The sequence below is a fragment of the Paramormyrops kingsleyae genome, chromosome 12 (genome assembly GCF_048594095.1).
Source record: "Paramormyrops kingsleyae isolate MSU_618 chromosome 12, PKINGS_0.4, whole genome shotgun sequence".
Classification (NCBI taxonomy): domain Eukaryota; kingdom Metazoa; phylum Chordata; class Actinopteri; order Osteoglossiformes; family Mormyridae; genus Paramormyrops; species Paramormyrops kingsleyae.
In genome coordinates, this window is record NC_132808.1 from 20,914,659 (window position 1) to 20,928,885 (window position 14,227).

Below are 14,227 nucleotides of genomic sequence, written 5' to 3' on the forward strand. Positions count from 1 at the left end.
CATCCTGTAAGCGGTCACCAGGTGCAAGATTCTGACGTGTGCATCCCGCTAAGCCAGACACCTGTTCCTCAGCTCTCTTGGGAGTGACCTCAATCTGACCCAGCGAGCTGAGTGGAAAAGAAAGTTATTTGATGGGGGGGGGGGGGGTAAGCAGGGGTGTGAAGGGTGGAGGGTCACAGCCTTTAGCCTCCTTGTCGTTCCCTTTTTTTTAAAGTCTTTGTCTACAGCCTGATCACAACCTCGGCCCGTGCTCCCTGCTCTTACTCAATGCAGGTAACGTGGGCCAGCGCTGGCTCGCTGGCCAGGACGGTCCACACATAAAGGCCTAGAGAAAAAAAAACGCAGCGCGAGCGGCATGATTCCCACGTTGTTTTTGGCACCGACCTGCCCCCAGGTTCAGCTAACAAAGAGATTGTCTGTCTGGACGTCCAAAAAGGCCCTCGCGCAAAAAACTTTTCTAATTCCTCCTAAGTGCCTTTTTAAGCAGCTGTTTTCTGTAAACACTGGTCCTGCTCCTGAACTGGGATTCAGATCGTTCCCAATTATTTCATAATCGCCAGGGCTGTCTGGTTGTCAGCAACAGTGGCCCAAAATACTGCCGCAAATATCTGCCCCCCGCCAGCCAGCACAAACAGCGTCTCAGTAATCCCCACCCCCCTCACTCCTACTTCCCACCAGTCGCCTCTGCCCCTCCCCCAATCCCCCCCCCCCTCCGGAAGCCGGCTCGTAACACTGAAGCCAGCCTTGTGTGATGGAATATTGTCAAAACACTCAGCCCATCGAATACACATTTAATAGTTGCTGGGGGGGGGAACATGATCATGCCACAGCTTAAGTGGCACTGTCATCGTACCCGGGCTTTGCCAAGTAACCAGGTCCATTTGCACTGGGCTCCAAGGACCTCTGCTGCAATGAATACAATCAAACCCTCTGCTCCTATTTTCAGATACTGCTTCATTTTATTCTGAGACTTACCTTCACTATGTAATCACTTGATTTGAACGAATAACTACATGTAACTAAACGTAGGTTTGGTTTCATTCAGTAATTTTTACGTGCAATCTGAGCCACACGCGGATTCACTTGCATTTAAAATCATTAAGAAAATTAGAAGCTCATTTCCATTGTGCCGCTCCAGTTTCCACATACAGGCAGAAATAGCTTACTGATAGGGTGTATAAATATTATTGTGCTTGATTTGTTTAAACAAACTCAGGATCTCAGTAACGGGAAACTGCGCTTGGAAAGTGGATCCAAGAATGTGTTTAAATGTTTAAATGCAAACTGGGGGTGGAATGGGAGGTGGTGTGTTCTGACAGCATTGCACACAGGCAGTAGTTTATCGTTAGCTAAGCACGAAGGGAGGGGGGAGCATATGCTGCACTTATAATTAAGGATGGTGTTGTTCATGTTTAGCAACAGAAACTATGGGAGGAAGCTAAGGCGAGAGGCAGTGTGGTGATTAAGCAGCTCAGGTTCATAGTCTGTAGGTGGCTGCTTTGTGTTCCACAGTGGTCTTGCTGTAATAAGCTTCTCCATTATGCCAGGTCACTGTGCATTTGTTTTGATCAGAACAGCGAGTAAATAATTTCTTAAAAATGCACACAGATCTACTGTCCTTGGCCCCCAAAAGTACTCCATGAAGTCACCTGAAGAAAACTGTCGGGAAATGCTTTGAAAATTACATCAACTTTTAAAATGACTATAAATGGTAATGAAGTTTCATCATATTTCACCATCTTCCTGCCCATATCTCCTCAAGGCCCGTCATGTGGACACATTCTTGGATGGGAGCACAAACAGGTAGATGGAAGGTCAACTGGCCTTCACCTCAAAATGTAACAACAGTCGTATTTGAGGCAGTAACTGTATATTTCCAAATATATCCCATGGGGTTTAAACTGTCTTTCAGTGGGAAAATAATATTACCTTTTAGTCTGCCTGGAATTTCTGATGACTGATCTGACACATGGTTCATTTCATGCAGCTCATTTTGGCTTCTGATATATACCAAATCATTCAAAAATTCATATTTTCCAACAAATTTGTCTCTTTTCAATGTACGAAAACTTGCCGTACTTTTGTATCCATTTATTTTTGCGCACATTTATCATTTTAAATCCAGATTATCTCATTGCTCTTTAAATAGATCATTATTCTATGTAATACGAATTTGATAGTTCAACATGCCCGGCAATCTTTCCGTTGTTAAATCACACAACGCCACTACAAAAAGCATAATAATTTATGTCATTAACATTCTTTTGTATAGAGCTTGAATCACAACAAACTCTTTTCAACCCGATTTCTCATTATTTTGCAAAAAAAAAAATTATATGCCCCTTGCGTAATGACTGATGTATTTATTGTGTTACAGGGAACTAGACCAGGGAGTGTGCGTGTAAGAGAGAGAGCGAGAGAGAGAGACAGACAGAGAGAGAAAGAGAGAGAGAGAGAATCTTCTCCTGGCAAAGCATCTGAGGAATTCGAATTACCAACATTTAATTCAGGCTAATTTTTGCAAACATACCTGCAATATGCCTGCGGCTTTAAAGCGATTTTTTTGTGCAAGATGATCCTCCAGTTTCTAATGACAACTACATGTGTAAAATGTAAATCAGGGCACAGCATGCCAGTACCGGCCACAAGGAATAGCTAGGATCTCAAATTGAAAATGCATCCTTGCTCCCTGTCACCTGCATGTCATTGCCGAAGCTGCTCTTTCATACGGTATTTAGCTGCTAGCTGTTGCCGTATGTTTGATAAAGTCAGACTTACTAATTATACTGGTCTCGTGATGAGAGTGTAAAGTGACGGGCACTGCAATCTAACCCTAATCCTTTTTCTATTCCTCTAATGACTTTGATGCACAACTAAATGGGGGCGTCCGGTTTAAAGTTTATTAACAACTTGCGCAATCACTTATCTATTTATTTAACAGATACTCTCACTGTATACACAACGGCTCGCTACAGAAAGTAATTACAAGGGGCTTGTATGCCTGAGCATGCAGATTGATTGTGTGTGGATTTTCAGTTTTTATTCATACGGGTCTGGACAGTATTATTTCAGATAATATATTACATATTACATTTCATACATTAAGTAATAAGTTACTTCATTTAACTTTATTTCTTCATTCTACAGTGTTTATTTTTTTTTTCATTTTACAGTGTGTGTAAACATCGTAAAATACCCAGGAGTAGACTGAGTGTATACATTGTAATTTTGATACGTTTTGTGAATATTCATAATATTCAAGCATAAGTGTGACGCCCGGCGATCAGGAGGAAAGCAGACCCACACTGGTTTATTTGGAGACTCGAGTACAGACAAATCCAGGGGGGCAATGCAGACGGGTGGTCGGGTCACTGGCAATGGTCGGGTTCCGGGAATGTCAGTCCTACACAAACGGACGAGACGAGTAGACGAGAAGGAAGAACTAGGATCAGCCGGGCAGGGCAGCAGGACGGAGCGGGTTGGCAGGCATGACGAACCGGGCAAACGGGAGACACAAAGAATGCTTAGTAAGGCTCATTAGATAATGGCAACAATACTTCGCAAAGACCGGCAGCTTCCGCCAGTCTTACGTAGCGGAACGATCAGCTGTGGATCGCCTCCCGGTGCTCGGCCCCGCCCACGTGAGTGTGTCAAGTATATAAATGTTATATAAACAAAACATAAAAACAAAGAACCTGACGTTTATAACTGATATAAATTAATGTATGAATGTAAAAATTCTGATACTATGAATTCTTTGTGAGTCTTAATGAGGCGAAAGAGTAGATGTATTCGTAATTGTTTCAAACTTAGAGATAACTTATTTAAGGGGGTGTTCACGTCCAAGAACAGCACAACAGCATCACCTAGTGGATGCCCTGAAAAAGTCCCCGAGTGATAAATTATAAGTATCATACAGTATTTACAATAACATATGTAACTAGGATATGACTAGAAGTGTCCCAATCGTACGTACATATGACAAGTTGCTTTAAATAACAACAGAATTTTGCACACCTACCGATATTAAATTTGACTTTATTCGTCCCATTCTAAAAAAAGACCTTTACATTTAAATTTACTTGTGTTCCTCCTGTACGAAAGTGGCTCCTACGTACTTGAGCATGCCATCATTAATGCTATAGACTCTGGACACCGTGCGCGATTTTCATAGCAGCTCTGTGCGATCATTTCCGCATCTCTGCTCATTATTAGTAATACATAAATTGCGTACAAAAGTGAGGCCTTGATTGTTAATGGGTGTAATTATATGTAGTTAGGTTTCAGTCAATTTATGTTTAGACATGTTACGCTACATAATTCCTTTCCTTCTATTTATATAAATGGTTTCCTGTACAGGATAAATTTTTACATATATCTTAAATATATATATTTACCAGCGCATATTTATAATCAAAACAACGGTTTGGGGATTTTTTTTTTTACCATCCTGCACTACCAACTACACAACATGCTATGTCATAACCATCGCTACCTTGCTTTTTAATTGGCAGTTGATTGCATCCAAGCATGAGACACTTCTCGGGAAAGCAGAGAGATCGCGCTTGTTAGTGTCAGGGACAGCCCACGTCGAACAAAGCGCAAGATGCACGCCCATGCATCTGAAACGTCTGAACATCTCATGTAAGGAAACGTGGCCAGAGATGGACGAGCACGTGACGGGGGCGGGGCGAAGAGATACCACGTGACTTTCGAACCTATCCCCGCGATTAGGGGGTGTGCGCGAGTCTCTGTTTGTTGTTGACGCGCGGCAGGGCTTGCAGTCCTTAACATGGCTCTGGAAGTGGAATCAGCGGAGTGAGTTCTTTACCTGCATATTTGATTATTTTCTGTATTCGGAGATTGGCAGTAATACATGAATGTTGTGCAGTGCATGCTTTGATTATTTAAGGCCTACCCCTGTAAATAAACCGCTTCATTATTCTTGATTGTCCTCGTACTTGTTGAGCCGTGTCATTCACTGATAAGGAATTAATTCTATTGATTGTGGTTTTTGCGAGAGAACTACTGTTCGTCGCATTGTATACGTTGTTTGCGCGCTGTATTTTATTGCAAACTTCCGGTCTTGGCTATGTGCATAAATTAGTAAAATCATTATGGGCTAATTAAATGTCTTTATTGCAGTAGCTTGCTGACGAGATCAGTTAACTTCATCTCTTAATGCTACTGGGGTAATTAAACGGCTGTACAGTACTAAACCTTGTTTAGTAACATAACCTTTTAAATTTGTTGTCTAATTTGTTCATTCAGTGCAGTCGAGGGTGTGTTGTCTGCGATGCAGATGAAGGCTTTAAGCTCGAAAAGTTCAGTGTCTTTGTCGTCGATATAATTTTCATGCACAGGAGCTCAATGCGTAGTTTTAACGAATTTCAGAGGTTTCCAAGGAGATAATGAAATAATGTGGCTTTAAATGAACGGAGGGTTCATTTCCTTGTGGAGCCGCTTAGTAGCCAGACGGATGACGCGCTGCTAATTGCCCTTGGCAGCGTGATCCGGCTCATCATGCAGTACCTTAAGGAGAACAACCTACACCGGAGCTTGGCCACGCTTCAGGAGGAGACCACCGTGTCTCTCAACACCGTGGATAGTATCGAGAGCTTTGTGGCTGACATAAACAACGGCCACTGGGATACGGTCCTTCAGGCCATCCAGTCGCTCAAGCTACCCGACAAGACCCTGATTGATTTGTATGAGCAGGTAGGGATCCGGCTGAATCTTAGGGGACTTTGTATTCCAAGGGAACTTGGGTAGTCTGTATAGTTTCTGTCATTTGGTGGTGCAGATCTGAAGGACCCAACTTTCTTGCCCACGTTGAAGTTCATTCATACAAGTATATTGCTGTTGAATCCAGTGTATCCAAATCTGACACTTATAGATTTGTTGTTGTTTATGAATGTAATTCCAGTGCTGTATGAGGTAGAATTGATTTCAACTAGTGAGAGTTTTACTTACACAAAAATTAAAGAATGAAAAATGATTGGTTCAGAGAGAGAACCAATCAGCTAGTAGAGGAGGTGGATCCAAGCAACTAGAGGATGTGGGATCATGATATGTGTTTGGTTGGTCCCACCTCCTCTAGTTGCTTGGATTTGCTTTCTCTACAATCTGATTGGTTATCTCTCTGAACCAATCATTTTCCTTCTGCCCTCAGAACATTTTTTTTTGTGTAAGTAAAACTCCCATGAGCTTGATTTCAGCTGCTGGAACCTTTTCAGACTTGATTGAGTGTGATCTGCTTGTTCACACAGCAGAGGTCTGGCATCCTGTGTTTGGGATGTTTGTAGCATTTGGCGGGTGTCTCCTCAGGTTGTATTGGAGCTGATTGAGTTGCGTGAACTGGGCGCGGCCCGCTCCCTGCTCCGGCAGACAGACCCCATGATCATGCTGAAGCAGACCCAGCCTGAGCGCTACATCCACCTGGAGAACCTGCTGGCACGCTCCTACTTTGACCCGCGGGAGGTGAGCGCCCCCTCCTGTAGGCACGGTTTGGTCTGGTTCGTTTGGCTCCCTGTAGGCAGATCCTGATTGGCTCCCTGCTTCACTCTGTGTGCCTCTCGCGCTGTGAGATTTCTTGTAGAGTTGAGAGGTTTATTCTGTGCTCATAAGCGAAACTGTGTTGTGAAGTTACCAGAATAAAATGCCACGCGTCGTGCAATCTGCCTTTTAGGAAGAAAGCCCTCGGCAGATGATTCTGAAGGTTAATTACAATTGTGAGGCTGTTTGTTTGTCCAACTGTTTACCGAACAGCGTCTTAGTACATTGTGTGCTGGATCTCGAATCCTGGATTGGGTCCAGCATGGTCCTATCTCTGCAGGTGATAGGGATGCCTCTGGCAGTAACGGAGCTGTCACCCTGTCCTTTTCATGTTCAGGCCTACCCAGATAGCAGCAGCAAGGAGAAGCGACGAGCAGCCATCGCCCAGGCGCTGGCGGGCGAGGTCAGCGTGGTCCCCCCCTCGCGTCTCATGGCCCTGCTGGCACAGGTCTGTGCCCCCCATGTAACCAGCCGACGCCGTACCGGGCATTTCCCTGCCATTCCTTTGGCCTGCCCCGAAGCTACTTAATTACACTGTGAGAGGCTTTATTTCTGTGCTCTATACACTTACCCAGCAGAAGGATTCCGGGGCTATAATGGGGGCAGTGGTCGGCGCAGAGGGTTAGGCTGCTGTGATCGGAAGGTCATCAGTTCAGATCCCAGGGTTGGCAGAGTGATGTCGCCGTCGGGTCCCTGAGCAAAGTCCTTAGGCCCCAATTACTCCAGAGACTGTCAACCGTGACTTCTGAATTGCATGTCACTAAATAAAATGTAATAATTCTGCTTGTTTGGCCCTGCTATTTTAAGGATTCCAGAGAGCACTTCCCTTATTTCCTCCTACCCTTCTATATATTAAGCATGATTCTGCCATCAGGAATTCCATGCTGGTACCTTTGCATCGCTGCATTTCCTGTCACATTTGTGTTCTGTTTTCCTGGAGATGTTCAGTGTTTGGTCGCTATTCCCACCCATACGATACGCAGTCGCTGAAATGGCAACAGCACCAGGGCCTGTTGCCCCCAGGGATGACCATCGACTTGTTCAGGGGCAAAGCAGCCGTGAAGGATGTGGAAGAGGAGCGTTTCCCCACCCAGCTCAGTCGCCACATCAAGGTACCCCGCCACACGGGGGCGCCGCCGCGCGCCCATTCGCTCGTACGCCTCCATCCTGCGAGGTATTCGCAAACACACCGCATCTGACAGCTGTTTTGTGCCCGTTGAAAAACCGCCGTGGGCGCCTTAAAGAAAGCGTCCTGGGAATTAGTTTGTTTATTTCGTTTAAGTCGCTGCTTTGTGACTCACTGCTTCTTCCCTACCGAGTGTGGGAGCTGCAGAGAGGCGCGGTAGCCGCCCCGAGGACCATGAGTCTCACGCCCCCTTTGTGTCCCGCTGCCCCCTGCAGTTTGGGCAGAAATCCCACGTGGAGTGTGCTCGCTTCTCCCCCGACGGGCAGTACCTGGTCACCGGCTCCGTCGACGGCTTCATCGAGGTGTGGAACTTCACCACGGGCAAAATCCGGAAGGTGTGTGAGTATCTCTGCGTGTGGAGGGAGATATAATAATGGCGATGGGAACCTTGCATCATTTCAGATACCAGCAGAACTTGGGCATACACCGAGGTTCAAATATGTCAGCTGGCAGACTTGAATATCTGTGTTCTATTTCCGTCATGGTTGTATAATTTGCCACCTCAGCATTACTTTGTTTACTCACCGATCCCTGTAGTGCAGGGGTGTCAAACTTCAGTCCTGGGGGGCCAGAGCCCTGTGTAGCTTAGTTCTTTCCCTGTTCCATCACAAACGGTTCTGGTGAAGAGCTGCGGGATAATTAGCACAAGGAGGTGCAAGGAGTTGAATCAGGTGTGTTAAATCAGGGGAAACCCGAAAGTGTGCAGGGCTCCGGCCCCCCAGGACTGGAGTTTGACACCCCTGCTGTAGCATATAAAACGGAGTCATGTCAGTCCTGCAGTGTCACCCGTATTTAACGGCACAACTGGGGCTACTTTCGAAAGGTCCTAATTAAACTTCTCAGAACACTGCAATGTAGTTTCCAGGCTCCTAGTCATTTGTTTGGGCCCCCGCCAGACTCTGGTCCAGCTACTCGGGGGCCTTAACTGTGACAGAGCACCAAATGTATAAGAAATGGCAAGGGAGTCCCCCCCCCCCCCCCCCCCCCGACCTCCACAGTGAAACGAATATTTATGAAAGTGGATAGTTGTGAATGGTGTCGTAATGCAGGCCCCCATTAAGCGCCTGCCGGCCCCTCCAGTCGTAAAGAGGCGACAAGCTTTTAGGAGTTTCGGCACGGCAAACTTTCAGGCAGTCGGCTGGTGCGCTGGGCCCGAATTTTCCCCGGCTGTGTGGGCGGAGCCGATTCGTGACTGCGTGTGGGTGGCAAACTCATCATCCGTCTTCTCTCTCCCTGCCCGCCCGCCGGCCTGAATGTTGGCGGCGGAGGACAGGATTTGAAGTACCAGGCCCAGGACAACTTCATGATGATGGACGACGCCGTGCTCTGCATGTGCTTCAGCCGCGACACTGAGATGTTGGCCTCTGGCGCGCAGGACGGCAAGATAAAGGTCCGGGGGACCCGGGCGTCCGTACCTTCTGGGGCAAAAAGGGTGGCAGGGTTCCGCTACACATACAGTTCCTTGTTTGGGGACCATGGTTCTGTGTTGTTCTGCAATCACTAACCATAACACCGTTACATTCACTGTACTCTGTATTCACTATGTTTAGTACTGCCTCCTGATTGGTGACTGCTGGATGAAAATCTAATCTCTGATAGGCTGTATGTGGTGTCCGTAATGCATCTTTGAGAGGCGGACCTGCCTTTCCATCTCCCGGTAGGTGTGGAAGATCCAGAGCGGCCAGTGTCTGCGTAGGTTCGAGCGCGCCCACAGCAAGGGTGTCACCTGCATTGCGTTCTGCAAGGACAGCAGTCAGATCCTCAGTGCCTCCTTTGACCAAACCATCAGGTGAGCAGGCTGCCGGGATCTACAGCAGCCCCACCCCCCCACACGCGCGCACGCATAATGTCATTACATCTGTCCTCTCTTCCCCTTTAAGAGATGCCAGGCTTGATTACAGAGGCATAATCCAAGGCTAGAGAGCCCCATCCTTCTCTGGTCATTAATCTGCCGCTGGCTCCCATGAAAACTCCGCTCTGAAACGAGTAGAAGCACAGACGCGAGTGAGGAGGCAGCAGCGGGGATTTAATGAGGATTGGAATAAACAGACAGCTGGTTCAGCACGTTGCGACGGATTGCCATAGAAACGCCTGCTCCACGATTCCCTCTGAGAATTGGGGCTTCGAGTGATGAGGGAGGGAAGCGGAGATAGCGGTCAGACCAGGGTATCGACAAATTCCGCACAGTTCTGCCGCAGGCTGGACACACTCCATGTTCTGATACGAAGATTAGACCCTTCGATGAACAGGCTTTGAAAACAGATCGTTTCAGTGATGCAGCGTTTCCATTAAAATCCCATTTAACAGCAGGCTCTGGCAGCACGGCTTCGCCTTGAATTGCTTTACTGAAGAAAGGAAATTGTGTTCGGCTGTATTTTACTTTCGTGACTGCAGTTAAATTGGTCTCCTGTTCCCTCGGTTCAAACAGAGTGCACGGGCTGAAGTCAGGGAAGCTGCTGAAGGAATTTCGTGGGCACACGTCGTTTGTGAACGAGGCCACGTTTACCCCCGATGGACATTACATCATCAGCGCTTCCTCTGACAGCACCGTCAAGGTACACAGCAGGGCTCCGCCCCCAAATGAGGCAGGGCTCCACCCCTTTAGAGAGGAGCAGGGCTCCGCCCCTATGTGACACAGGGCTCCGCCCCCAAATGAGGCAGGGCTCCGCCCCTATGTGAGACTGGGCTCAGCCCCAAGCATGGCAGGGCTCCACCCCCAATTGAAGTAGGGCTTCACACCACTTGAAGCAGGATCCCCCCCCCCACCCCAAGCATGGGGTGGAATCCACAGAAATGTACACAAACTACAGTTAGTTGTAATGTGTGATATTCATCACTGTGGGCTGTGGCTGGAAACAGCATATACTCTAGCTATGAAGGGTTATTGTTGTTTATTTTTCTTTTTTTCTTTGATATGTGTGAGTTTTGGAGTAATGTGTGTTTTCTCATGAGCTGCCAGATATCACAGCTGGTCCCTCCCTCTCCGCCTCTCTCATACACACACCCAGATCTGGAATGTAAAGACGACAGAATGCACAAACACCTTCAAGTCCCTGGGCACGTCGGCGGGCACGGACATCACCGTCAACAGCGTGATCATTCTGCCCAAGAACCCTGAGCACTTTGTGGTGTGCAACCGCTCCAACACGGTCGTCATCATGAACATGCAGGGCCAGGTGAGCCCACTGATTCCCCAAATTATGAATAAGCTCTTATTTAATATTACTGTAAGTACCGTCTACATCAGGGGTGTCAAACTGCAGTCCTGGGGGGCCGGAGCCCTGCACATTTTTTGGTTTACCCTCATTTAACACAACTCCTTGTGCTGATTACCACACAGCTCTTGAGCTGAATCATTTGTGGTGGAACAGGGAAAGAACTTAGCTACACAGGGCTCCGGCCCCCCAGGACTGGAGTTTGACACCCCTGGTCTACTTAGAAGTAGTATTTGACTTAGCCCAATCCGCTGATCCGGACATCATTCGAGGAAGGCCTAGCCTAGCCTGGCCTCTGAATTTTACCCTTTTTTGTGCTACAGATTGTAAGGAGCTTCAGTTCCGGTAAACGGGAAGGGGGAGACTTTGTGTGCTGCACGCTATCCCCGCGGGGGGAGTGGATCTACTGCGTGGGGGAGGACTTTGTGCTCTACTGCTTCAGTACCATCACCGGAAAGCTGGAGAGGACGCTGACGGTGAGCACCTGCCGGCTAGCCCCACATCCTCAGCTCCCTTCCTCAGAGCCTCGCGCTCTCTTGTGGTCTGCGTACTGCCGGCTAGCCCCACGTCCTCAGCTCCCTTCCTCAGAGCCTCGCGCTCTCTTGTGGTCTGCGTACTGCCGGCTAGCCCCACGTCCTCAGCTCCCTTCCTCAGAGCCTCGCGCTCTCTTGTGGTCTGCGTACTGCCGGCTAGCCCCACGTCCTCAGCTCCCTTCCTCAGAGCCTCGCGCTCTCTTGTGGTCTGCGTACTGCCGACTAGCCCCACGTCCTCAGTTCCGTTCCTCAGAGCCTCGTGCTCTCTTGTGGTCTGCGTACTGCCGGCTAGCCCCACGTCCTCAGCTCCCTTCCTCAGAGCCTCGCGCTCTCTTGTGGTCTGCGTACTGCCGGCTAGCCCCACGTCCTCAGCTCCCTTCCTCAGAGCCTCGCGCTCTCTTGTGGTCTGCATACTGCCAACTAGCCCCACGTCCTCAGCTCCCTTCCTCAGAGCCTCGCGCTCTCTTGTGGTCTACGCACACCTGGGTGGTTCCATTTCGGCAGCATAAGTCACGCCCGCCGTGTGGCGGGTTGCCAGGTCTGTCTAGCTCTTTTTATTTGTCGTTGGCGAAGCAGATAGGCATCCTGGACAAGACCCCAAATTCCTTCCCAGTATAATAGCAAATATCCAGAGAATGACCTCCCAGGTGTGCTACAGCAATGTGGTCTTTGGTCAGGCGTCAGTGTCCCCTCTGTTCCACTGCCTTAGTTCATACCTTATTTTAAATTAAGAGTCTGATTCCTGAGGTGACCTCCCTGGAACCACAGTAATCACCCATTGGGCACCGAGGTGGACATGGCCTTAGGTCAGTAGTGTGAGTCCTGAGGACTTGACTGTTACCACAGGTATGCGTACTTGACTGTGTTGTGTTCTTGCGTACTCGTTTTACGTCATCTTTCATTGCTGAAGACCAGTTCCAATACTAAGAACAGAAGTTCAGGGGATGTCGTTCTTCCCTCGTCCCAAATTTCATGGATGCATTAGTTGCATCCTCGCCAAACGAGACCATTGCATTCATTGCATCCCAAGTTCGTTCTTGGGAGGCGAGTTGGCAAGACCGCTCTTGCCAGGACCGCAAGTGCGACCTTTGCTCTCTTTTGTGTTGGGTAACACCCCAAGATTCTTGGCTTGAGTGAATCGTTAATTTCACTGGGTTGGGTTCCCAGAGTGGTAGCTGCATGTGAGCCGCGTCTGATTCAGAAGTGCTTGCTGGTGACCCATCGCCCTGCATTCTCCCGCAGGTCCATGAGAAGGACGTGATCGGCATCGCTCACCATCCCCATCAGAACTTGATCGCCACCTACAGTGAGGACGGCCTCCTCAAACTGTGGAGGCCCTGAGATTGACGTGGGGTGGAGTTGCACCAAGCTTTATCTATTTTATTTATTATCATCACTTAGACCATCTTTGGTTCCAGATCTTATAATCCATATTTATTTTGGAGGTAAAGTGTTTTCTGGGAATCATCTGGTTGTATTTTCTGCTAAAGTGCACTGGACTGGACTGGTTTGTTTTTTGGGTTTATCTGACAGCATCCTCGTGGCAGATGGGACGTAGTTCTCATTGCAATCTCGCCGTTTGCCTGAATGCATGAACGTTTATATTACAGCAGGTGTGAAGCATACCAGATGCTCATTATTTGTGTTCATTGTGTATTCCTATCCTGAAGCATCCGCCTGCATGCGGGCCACTGTTTAATGGCGTTACAGAAGATAGAGTTAGCATGACGCTGATTACAACGCACTTTTCTCAGAATGACTGGAAGGTTTGTTTGTTTCTGAAGTAGTGCATGTTTATTTGTTTGGTGTTGATTTTCTTGCATACTAATGCGTTGTGTGTGTATCTTTCAGGAATATTTATAAACAACATAAAAGCCAAACAGTTATTTTTTGTGATATTTCATATTAAGCAGATAATATGGAAATGTTTGCCTTTTGTAAAACTAGTTTTAACTGGGACACTTGCTTAAGTAAAAATGCAGTATATATTTTTAGCTATTGGAAATATGTGTTTACTTTTGTTGCCTTAAAATGTGGTTAATGTTTGTGTGCATCTTTAGTGGTGTTTCAGACTATTTTTGAAATTGAGTTGGATGTCATTTGTGATGGTCCAGGAAAACTGACCTAAATATGTGAACTCAGAGGCCCTAACTCTGGTGCTTCTCCTAACTGTACTTGGAACCAAGAGCTGTCTTCTGCATCGTAGTTATAAACCTCATCTGCATGCAAACTCCTGGATGCATTACAAGTCGTGACTGCATGTTTCTCCCTGATAGTTATAACACAGTGACTTACTGCTTTATAACTTTATAAGATATGTCATTGTTCTGGGTGTTTATCTGCCCCAGCTGTCTGTTAAATCCTCACCAGCAATAACAGGAAAATATTACTAAAAAGGCTGTGAACACTGGCACCTACAGGCAGCTGCTGTCATTGCATATAACCTGTGATGAAATCAGAGCACAAAGGTCCTCTAATCCAGTTGTAATATCTTCCTGATTATGCTGCTTATTTGCCATCATCCTTGTGCTAGGCTGTTAAACTATAAATCCATAGATTGTTAAATAGCAACCTGTTACTCAAGGGCTCAAGACATTCATTGTTTTGTATGTCAAAGAATAAAAATGCTTGTTCCCGCATTCAAAATATCCTTTGGTCAAAAAAGTTGTGAATCAGTTTCCCCCTCCCTCAGGACCACAATGAGAATTGGGTCTTCTGTAAATTTTCAAATTGAATTA

At 47.2% G+C, this 14,227-nt stretch overlaps 1 protein-coding gene across 1 annotated transcript; it reads left to right on the plus strand.

The window, feature by feature from the left end:
* The first annotated feature begins 4,698 nt into the window (after positions 1–4,698).
* On the plus strand, positions 4,699–14,137 carry LOC111848696 (WD40 repeat-containing protein SMU1-like). The gene is made up of 12 exons (XM_023820892.2): positions 4,699–4,818; positions 5,508–5,718; positions 6,328–6,480; positions 6,893–7,003; positions 7,539–7,667; positions 7,957–8,076; positions 9,015–9,131; positions 9,403–9,530; positions 10,170–10,296; positions 10,750–10,917; positions 11,280–11,432; positions 12,732–14,137. Exons 1-12 carry the CDS (start codon positions 4,793–4,795, stop codon positions 12,828–12,830), a joined length of 1,542 nt encoding a protein of 513 aa, XP_023676660.1. The 5' UTR covers positions 4,699–4,792; the 3' UTR covers positions 12,831–14,137.
* The last annotated feature ends 90 nt before the right edge of the window (positions 14,138–14,227 follow it).